At 43.2% G+C, this 10,514-nt stretch overlaps 1 protein-coding gene across 1 annotated transcript in view; it reads right to left on the minus strand.

Moving 5' to 3' along the window:
• Window positions 1-112: 112 nt before the first annotated feature.
• Window positions 113-10,514, minus strand: part of LOC103384020 (centrosomal protein of 170 kDa-like) — an 18,312-nt gene continuing 7,910 nt past the window's right edge. Inside the window, 8 exon segments of the mRNA XM_017035522.2 lie at window positions 113-4,819; window positions 5,689-5,740; window positions 6,030-6,123; window positions 6,514-6,602; window positions 7,393-7,557; window positions 7,698-7,806; window positions 8,465-8,699; window positions 9,136-10,505. Coding sequence (XP_016891011.2) covers window positions 4,635-4,819; window positions 5,689-5,740; window positions 6,030-6,123; window positions 6,514-6,602; window positions 7,393-7,557; window positions 7,698-7,806; window positions 8,465-8,699; window positions 9,136-10,505 — 2,299 coding nt within the window. The 3' untranslated portion in view covers window positions 113-4,634.

The following is a 10,514-nucleotide window of genomic DNA, read 5'->3' on the forward strand; positions in this document are numbered from 1 at the left end:
ATGGGTTCTGTTACTGAGGAGGACTTGACTCCCCCCTGTGGCCACTGAGCAACGACTCCTGTCAGAGTGGATTCAGATTTGTGAGAGGTTTAAGAACCCCTGAAGGTCTATCTAAACCTCAGTTCTGAGGCAGCCATCATACAGAGACAGCTCTGATGGCATCACGCCCATCACCACAGATCAGCTTCATTAGCTCGTGTGTCTAAGTCTTCAGCTCAGCCTGCAGCCACTGAGTTGATGTCTGCTGAATGAAAACTGTTCCAGGCTGGGTTTTTTCTCTCTCTTTCTTTTCTTACTGCTCTTAGTTTGTCCACATCTGTGTGACTGGGCAGAAAGCTGAATGTGACGCCAGACTCTGCCGGGCCCCCGACCTTGAAAAACGGCCTTCTGGCAACAGATCTGTTTCCTGCATTGATTTTTTATTTTCATGGCTCGGTTATTTGAGTTTCTGCCCTGGAGTCACAGCTGGGCTGCCACCAAGGTCAGCTGGGGAGACGTTCAGAGGCATTTTGTTTTGGTCCCCATCAGTTTCATGCTGTAAGTAGATACAGTATGAATGTGTGGTCTGAGTCTGTGTGTGTGTGTCTATACTGATGTGTTACTGCCTCAGTCGTTTTATAGCCTACTGTCATATTTGCTGAAGGAGTGATTTTCTCATATTTATGTATGAATTCATTCTTTATAACTTCATTTATTTTCATTAAAGACTAGAGTATGCCGTCAGCCCCACCCCCATGCAGGACTCCGGGACCAGACCTTCCTTGTTCATCTCTAGCAACAACAACAGCAACAGTTGACCTGTGTGTGTGTGTGTGTTATATCTTCATTTGGTGGAAGCACACAGTCTGTAAGAGATGGATGAGATTAGTCCAAGACAAATCAAGTTCTGATCCAGGAGCAATGAGAGAACAGGCCGCAGACTGAACAATCACCGGGAACCAATCAAATCCATAACATGATGAAGCGACCTGCTCTTCACCCGATCTCACTAACCCAGCCTACATAAATCTTGATAACACCAACTGGAAGGACTGGAGCCACAGTGGAGAAGCTGACCTACCTCTGACCACCAAGAATCACCACAAGAATGCAGCCCGTGTTAACTCCCCCCTCTACTTCACCCATACTGTTCACTCTGTCCACTCAGGCCTCGGTTTTCCACCTGAATAACATGCTGCCAAGGCTGCAGTCCACAAGCATGGTGAGAGCAATTTAGTTTAACGTCCAATGGTCGTTATATTCCCCAAAAGTGCACTAAAAACTGAAATATATGGTTAGAAATTAAGGCTGTAAAAATGAAGAGTTTTAGTTTGACTGAAACAACTCCAGCTTAAAATCCCATCTCAGTTCCCAGCATGTGTTTATGGAGGCGTCAACCTCAGGTCGGACCAGCCTGCAGCACCCCCCAAAACAATATGTTTTCATATTTTTGTTTGAAATGAAATAGAAGACTCAGAGGAAGTCAGCCACCGACGACACCTGTTCATTTTGAATCAGGCGCCGGTGCAAACGATCAGCAGGTCTCCAACCAATCAGAACGGCTTTGAGGTAATAAATGCAAGGTCAATGTATGAAGACACTGACAGCCACTGGAACCACTAACACTAGTCATCACGGGTTGAAAATGAACATGCATCAAAGGGTCTGTGTTCACAGACCAAAGTGAGTTATTCAACTTATGGTTGATAATAGGGTTGATTTTCTAGCAAAGGTCAGAACACAGCGTCCCGAGGCTGTGAACAACGGTGACCAACTGAAAACCACGGTTTCTCACTGACTCAGCACTGGCTTTTCAAACAATAGATCGCTCGCTGCTCGTTATTTTCCCTCCAGATTCTCCATCTCAGGATTCATGAGAAGACGTCCCAGGTGAAATGGACAAGACAATGAAATCCATTTTGACAAATTATGGAGCGTCATTGTTAGTGTGTGTGTGCTGACGGAAGCACAACAGCAAATGATGTTGCTTCAATAATTAACAAGACCTGAACCTTCAATCTGTTCAACACAACCACACACAACAGTCGTCATCGAATGGTGTCGGATTATTTTCGTGAATATAAATGTATAACGTCGACACGTGACAAAACGAAAAACAAACGGCCTTCAAGTCCAGCAGTCAGGAAACTGGATTGGTGAGAATCCTTTACTTGGTTGTAAAGGATGTTCCTGAGGTGGACAGCTGCAGGAGTACAACGTGCTCCTAGTTAAACGCTGCTCCTGGAGGAGGATAAAACTCCTGACACAACTTTAGGGATCAAAGACAGGCAGCAGAATATCTGGAGACGTGGGATTAACGCTGCTCTGGCTCCGGTGGAGTTGGAGCGTATCCCTGGAATATCATTTCTAATCTGAGCTTTCTGTGGCAGGAGAGGATGAAGTAAGGTGAGGAAAAAGGAATAAGGAACAAGGAAGAGGAGAAATCAAGGAGAAGAGGAGGAGAAAGAGGAATGGGTAAAAAAGAAAGTGAAGAAAGAAGGGAAGGAGGAGAAAGAAGAAGTCTTCCGACACGCCTGCCTGAAACCTTTGCACATTAGTCTGTAGACAACAGGTGTATCTATAACCGTTTCCTCTGAGGTCGGTGTATTGACTGTACATGAGGAAGGCGACCATGTGTCACATGCAGCATATACTGTGTCAAGGTTCCCATGCATTTTATTGGAAACTGTTCTTGTGTTTCATGATCCAAATTTACCCCAACATTTTTACAAATAAACACTTAGGGAAACAAACTCTCAGAAAACCCAAAACCAACAACTCCCCAAACACAGCGACGACGAGGACAAAACAGGTGTTGTTTAATATCCTTGTTGTTTTGGCCAACGTGTCACGGACGGTTGTAATCAGATTACATTCAGCTGTAAACAGTGTAATGAGGCCTGTTATAAGTCGTTAGAGTACATTTAAAGCACAGGTTACTGCACCGTTTTTACTTCCTTTGTTTCTCTGATGAAACGTAGACCACGTAGACCAAACGTGTGACAGTCACATTAGACTGTAGATAAGAAACGGACGCAGTCATCACAATGTGGCAGCAAACAGCAGATCGCAGAAATAAAGCCGCAATATAAAAATAAAAACGGAAAAAAATGTAACAAAAAAAAAAACTCTAACAAAAAAATATCAACCCAAAACATATTCAAGTTATTTAAAAAAATAAAACAATAGTTGACTCGAGGGCTCAAAGTGTTTTCTTTGCAAAGACCAAGTAAAGCCAAGATGCAGCTAAAAGTTAACCGAGCCATTTGACAAAGGTTAGTTAGAAAAAAACAAGGTGTCGCTAAGGAAAGAAAGGCAACATTTGTCAAAAATAGTTCAACAAAAAAGTTGTAAAAAAAAGTGTAAAATAGCAAAAAAAAAAGATTCAACTTAATACTAACCCAAAAATGTTGCCTAAAATATAGTATAAAAACAAACATCTCCAGTTAAAAAAAAAAGTTACTGAAAAATAAACCATAAAAAAAAAAAAACTAAACTAAAAGCCACGCTGATTTAACAACAACTAATGTAACAATAACTGGTGTTATTCATTAAAAAACAACTTCATTTTGGTCCATTTTTTATATACAGTCTATGGTTCAAACATTTCAGATTATTCATGGTCAAAAAGTAACTGAACAACCGGACTACTAGCTCCATACCCTGTTTGTCATAGAGAAAATGAAGGACGAATAAGAACTGTTAAAGAGAGTAACGTATCGCAGGGAGAGGGTCATCCTCGATAATCATCATCATCATCAATATATATTATTATTTAAATCATAAAAATGTAAATAACCAAATCTGCATTAATAATGTTGTCAATAACATTATAATATTTTATCTCTTCTAAACTGTAGCGTCTCTTCTTGATTGTTTTTTTTTCCCGGGGCACTTGTGATGGGCAAACATCTGAAAGTCAGGACATATTTTTGGAGGGTCTTTTGCATTTCAATCACATCTGCTCACACGCAGCATTGTCCTCGATGCACTGCAGCCAAATACACCACAAAAAGGTCAAACGAGCATAAGTAGATTTAAACAGCGCTCTAATAAACATTTCCACAGGTAGACATTTTTACAAACCCAGTTCTTTTCCCTGGACAACAAGCCGTCTGGCCGGTGATTTTTCCAGAGGGAAAATCATTCCTGGGTGGGGATTGCACTAGAGTAGATCAATCTGTGGCAGCATAAAAAGAGACCTCTCTCTCTCTCTTACACACACATTCACACACACTCACAATAACTCTTTTTGACACAATTGCACCTTCCTACTTTGGGCTCTTGGGCAATTAAATAGCAAACATTTGAAAGGACGGTTTCAGACTTTTTGCAGAGGATTGAAGGGAAAAAAAGTTCACCTCACATTGATTTTCCATTTACTTACTCTTTACTCTGTACATTTTTTGGAGGGGGGGGGGTTCTGATTAAGTGCAACATAAACAGGCAGTTTACTGAAGGTTATATGTTCTTCATAATAATACTGTGCTGTCTCCTTACTGTGTATCATCTGAGAGTATGACAAATGAGTGTGACTTCAACAACCCCACCGTGATGCCATTGGACGGAAGGACAGTCAGGCTCTGATCCAGAACTAAAGTCTCCACCCACATCTGGTCCAGTGCATCGATCCAGTCTGAACCAGGGTGGAGACTTCAGCTGAAGCCCTGCTCCGTCGCCTCCACCTGGGCTGTGGATCCTGTGGTCTGTGGTTCTGAGCTCGGTCCTCCAGGCCTACAGGCTTCACCAGACTCTGGTTGAGTCCCAGACAGAGGACTGGTGATGCCCAGGCTGGACAGGGCGTCCAGGGTGCCGTCTGGATCCAACATCATGTCGATGACTAGATTGGAACGGATATAAAAACACAAATAACCACTTATTAATTCCTCCATTAAATCACAACTTCAACCAAGACTGACCAGACTAGGACAATGTTGACGGATGTCTATGAATTGATCACAGAGAAGGTCATGTGACCATGAAGGAGGATCTAAGCAACAGGGTCTTAATGTTGTGGTTGTACTAGTCTTTATTATATCTTAATAAATGACCCTTTAGCCAACATTGGTGGTGTGTGTGTCTCTCAAACACATGCTGCAATTTTTCAAGCCTCCAGATGATGGCGCCTGAGAGTGAGTGAAGTCGACTGTGGTAGAAAGTCTTCCAGAAACCAGAAGAGGACAAAGAAGGAAATGGCTAGCTGGCTAACCAGCAGTTGACGTCTCACTTATGTGCTGTGTTTGTACTGTGGTTCTACGATTGTGATTGCCTGAAAAATGTATGGGGGTGGAGTGGGGGTGGTGGTCAGTGGGTGTGGTGGTCACCTGTTTGTCAAGGTGCATCAGATCCCTATAGCCCCTGTGCAGAGCAGTATGTACTTTGTTTTACAGTTTTATTAATTTCACATGAACTGCTATGAACTCTCATAAAACAGATTCAATTTTGAATGTCTTTACAAATAAAGACAATGTGATCAAATTTACTGCGATATATTGATTATCGCAGAATCGCCATATTGTGATATTATAGTTGACGTGGGCAAAACATCACGATAGTATTGTATGACAAGGTGCCTGAAAATACCCAGCACTATTATAAGTCTTGTTAAATAAGGCAGGAACATCTCAGTGTTTCAGAGTAAAACAAAAAAAACATGTTTGGCTGCAGACCAGTGAACATCACAGTAAATCCTGATGAAGGCTCACACACCTAACAGCTGCTGTTCCACTCTCTTCAGGTCTTGAATGATGGTTGAAATCTCCTGTGGAAAGAACAAAACCAAAAAATGATCACCAGCAGGATTCTTTTACAGAATAACAAAAGGCTCATTTTAAAGGAATAAAAGTTTTTAGTAAAAAAAATGGTCCGTTAACACATTTAAACTAAATTTAAATTTGATTTATTTTTGACAGCAGAGCTAACATAAGCTACAACAGTCCTGGTACAGACAAACTATGTACGCAGGTAATTGGGTTAAGAGCAAAAAAAGTCTCCAAATACATTTTGGATAGGTTCCCGCTAACTAATTGAGAAGCTAACATGTTCCTCACCTTATTGGAGCTCTTCAGTAACAGTGAGTCGTGTTCTGCCTGCAGTTTGTTTTCAATCTCCTCCCACTTACGTTCTCTGTCTTTGAAGAGGATCCTGGAGGCCAAACAAGTTCCACAAATAAATTACAGACAAGAGATGTAATAAATGAGATAATTTAACTCTGAGTTGTTGACAACTTTTGGTCACCGGCAGGTAAACATATTTTGGCAGGACAGAAATGAACCATAAATGTGTTATAAAATAAAACACTTCAAACAATCTGTGTTTCTGTAGATGAAAAGTACCAAATACTGCAGCTTTGTTCACACACACACAAAAAATCATACAATTAAACACAATTATACATTTAAATCCTTGCCCAGCAATAGTGAATACTTGCTCAGAATGGGGAAACGTAAACGTATAGAACAAAACCATGTCCACGTCACTGCATAAACCGTACGCTTTAACAGGTTACAGAACATGAGTTTTGCTGAGACTCACCTGATTTTACAGGCGGTTTTCTCCACAGACTGTCGTATCCTGCTGGACATTTGAGTCACAGACGCTAGCAGTAAACTGTCCAACACAAGCTGAGGAACACCAGTAGCGACGTCAGAAGTGGCCGAAGTCACGGTGTTTTAGAGAGAAGCAAGAAAAGCACATAGCGGATGGCATCAAACAATAATGCTGCGGAAACTCCATGTCTCGAGTGAGCATGCAGCTAGCTCCCTCTAGTGGCTTCTGTGCCGCACAACTGGCTACTGTGGTTATTGTTCACCAACGTACAAGAAGAAATTACCTTTTCAAAATAAAGGAAATATTACAGACACCGCCAACACCCCATGGGTCAATTTCATCAAACCTTTTTTATTAAAATTATTTTAACTATTTAACGTTTTTTTGAATTAACTGCAATATTTACAATATTAATTTTATTTTGCTATCTGTAAGCTAACATTAAGCATGCAGAAGAAAATTTGTGTTTAAAGTATAACAGTTCTTGTTTGACTTCTCACTATTTTGTGTATTTCGTCACATTTGTGGCATTAATTCACATTTAAGTTTTTTTTTGTTTGTTTTTTTTTTTGCTTTTCGTGGCTAAGTTGCTGCTCTTATTTAGGCTTACTTTATCTTATCTTTTAGACAATCTTAGAGCTATTCTGCCAAACCTGAAACAATTTTGTTTCATAAATTTAACATCTTTAATTTTACTTTACTGAAATGTACACATACCATTATTTTTTACATTTTTGGATCAAACACTTTTGTTCAGCATGCTAACATTTATCCTATAATCCCTTTCCTAATGTAAAAAAACAGAAGGAGGAAAATATCTGTAGTTTCAACTCAGCTGTGCTGACTGTGGAGATTCAGACTCACATCCTCCCTGTTCCATGTCTGTCTGCGGATGGAGCGTGAGCTGTGACCGTGAGAACCCCGGGGTCGCAGCTCCACAGACTGTCCGTTTGTTCCCACAATGCCGCTGCCCTGCTCTGTGGAGATCCCATCAACGACCCTGCTGTCGTCGAATACACCCTCCTCCAACTAAAACAGATTCACAACCAGTCAAACCATGCGTACAAACTGTTTGTCTTCATTATTGTCTTCACTCAGGATGGTGTTGTGTCAGGTTTAATTCAAAATAATTTATGTTATATAATAATAATTTCCTCCAGAAGTTTTACCAGAGCTCCAGGATCAGTGGCTGCAGGACTGACTGAGTCGATCTCTCCTGCCACATCGTGGATTTCTCTGGCCAGCATGGCCAGGTCTTTGGCAAGGTCTTGACTAATCCTAATGAATAGAAAATCAGAAATCATAAGAAAAGGGAATGGACTAAAAGAAATAATATCTATTTTTTGTTGCAGATCTTTGTCTCTGCAGATTTCAAATAAATATATAATAATACTTAATACTTCATTCATAACAAGCTAAGCTGAGCATGCCAGAGCTTCCGTGGTATGACACACTCTGCTGCCCAATAATGGTACTGCACCATCAGAGCCATTTTTGGGTACAAAACACACTAAAATAAGATTAGATAAATAAAAAGAATAGAAAAACTTAAACAAAAAAAAAAAACAAATCTAAGAAATAACAACTAGAGTGTTTATGTTCAGTTTTCTTGAAAATATATCGATAAAAAAACAAAAAACAAAACATATCTACTATAACCAGCAGTACAGCCACAGTCCAGGACTGAGTCATGGATAGGGGCATTGTTGTGTTTATTGTCTATTATTATTTACTTTGTTTATTGTTTTAAAGGTTTTTTTCGCAGAAGCGCCCCCTTCTGGGGGTTTCACCCTGGTGCATTTCCTTATGCAGCCTTTCCTGTGGCAGATTCTGCAGAAGACCCCTCTTTTTAATGAACTCACCAGAGACCACTGGTGGCATTACAGTAGGTGTACCTAATAAAGTGGCTGAAACACTGCACCTCCCTCTATCTTACCTGGCTATTTCCTCACTGTGTGCGGTCCAGTCTCTCATGTACTCGTCCTGTTCTCTGCAGTGCTGCTTCATACCCACGGGGTGAGGAGTGGCAGGAGCTGAACCTCCCAGCTGGGCGACTCGGGTGGACAGAAAGGGCTGCGTGTGGCCCTGCTTGACCATGTGGCGGTTAGAGCCGTACTCGTCCTCTGAGGTGGAAGCATAATCCACAGGAACACGGCGCCATCTACTTCCAGCTAAGAACAGATGAGTTGTAGAGTTTAGGCAACGTGGAAGCTCAGCTCAGATGATAACATTTAAAAGTGTCCACCATCTAAATGACCAGAGATCAGAACTGTGAGGACAAATGTTGGAGCAGATTTTGAAAAAGCACATTCTAAAAATATTAGATTTCATTTCTATAACATGAGAACATCAGGGTAAATGTTATTAGTTTATTACTTTTTTACCAAAGGCTGTGGGTGTTTAAAAAATCAAGGAAATTCATGAAGATGATTTTCTCAGGGTGGCTTACGAGGTCTCTGTGATTCAGGTTCCTTGCCCCTGACCACTAAACTCAAATTGAAAAAAATAATTTCTACATTGTGTACAAACCTTTCCTTCCTAACTCAAACTCCCAGAACAGCAGTAGGTCTGCACTCCTCTTAGTGCTTGGGTTTAAATAGTACTTACAGGCAGGCATGACAGGTCCATAAGAAGAGCTGCCTTTACTCTTGTCAGGCAGCTTGGAGGCGCTGTTGGCCCTGGCTCTTGGTCCAGACATTGGTGGTGCGCCTGATCCCCTTAGTCCTTGTCTGACAGCAAAATCTCCCGCCACGCTCCGGGCACCCAGACCTCGACTCCTGGTCACAGTCGCCTCTGAGTCACTCTGGGCTGACGGGGAGCTGACCCTTGGCCTCCGCGGCTGAGCCAAGGCTTCAATCCTGGACATTCCTCTCTTAGCCATCCCTGTCCTGGATGTGGAACTGGCTGTGGAGGCCTCCGAGGCCACTGACATCCGGTCCAGGTCGGCAGGCTCCGTGTCTGATGAGTCCCCGAGGCGAGCCCTCCTCAGCAGAGACGCTCTGGTGGGTCTGGGTTTGGGGACACTGGAGGTTTTAGAGGTTGCCGAGGGGGCGGGGGGCTGAGTGACCTTAGCCCGACTAGACTTTGTGTTTCCAGCCACCGTGGTGGTACTGTGCTGAGCTCTGGTACGTGAGCTTCTGGACACGGGCTGTGGGTCTGAAAGCAGAGAGCTGGAGTTAAGGTCGTCGTCAGTGAGATCCTGGGAAGTCCAGCGACGGCTTGGTGGTGGCGGAGGACAGGATGTCTTGGGTTTTGCCCTCTTGTCCTGGGCCTCTCTGCTGCCTGTTGGCCCCTTACTGGTGGAACACACCACTGTTTTTTCCTTCTGCGGCCCGGCCAGGGTCCTGCGTCTCTGGACCATTTTTCTGGCGCCCTCAGCCTGGCTTACTGTGCTTGTTGTGTCCACATCAGACTCAGGAGACAGGGATCCTTCAATGGACTGACTCGGTGGATCACCTAAATCTGAAACAGTGTTCTCCAGAAAGGCTGCCACGGCCTCCAAGTCCTTCTGCAGCGTGGAACTGTCCGTGCCTGTCTCTCTGCTCTGAGCTCTGCTGCTGGTCAGTCCATCGATGCGAGGTATGAGCTCAATGGGAACGTTGGAACTGGGTTTCTCCACCGTAAAACTCTCCTGTCTCAACAATGGCTTCCCACCTGTCTCTCTGGCCTTCTCCTCCTCTTTTTTCCTCCTGCGGGCCTCCTCCATCCTCTTCTCTCCACTGGTCAGAGGACGAGGAGGAAGTTTAGTCAACGGCCCTGACTGACCCGACCTCCCACCACCGCTGTCCTGGGATTTGGCCGGAGAGGAGCGACTGGGGCTGTGACCGGATCGATCTTTTCCTCTGACCCTCTTCTCCTCCCGGCTCTCCTTCTCCTGCAGTTCCATGTCCTGTTTTTCTCCCACGTCTGTGCGCACTCCCGCGCCTGGCGTCCTACGGCCAAGGCTGACTTCCTCAGCAGGGAGCTGAGGCAAAGTTCTCCTCCTT

Source organism: Cynoglossus semilaevis, chromosome 9, assembly GCF_000523025.1.
Source record: "Cynoglossus semilaevis isolate Cse_v1.0 chromosome 9, Cse_v1.0, whole genome shotgun sequence".
In the NCBI taxonomy this organism is placed as follows: domain Eukaryota; kingdom Metazoa; phylum Chordata; class Actinopteri; order Pleuronectiformes; family Cynoglossidae; genus Cynoglossus; species Cynoglossus semilaevis.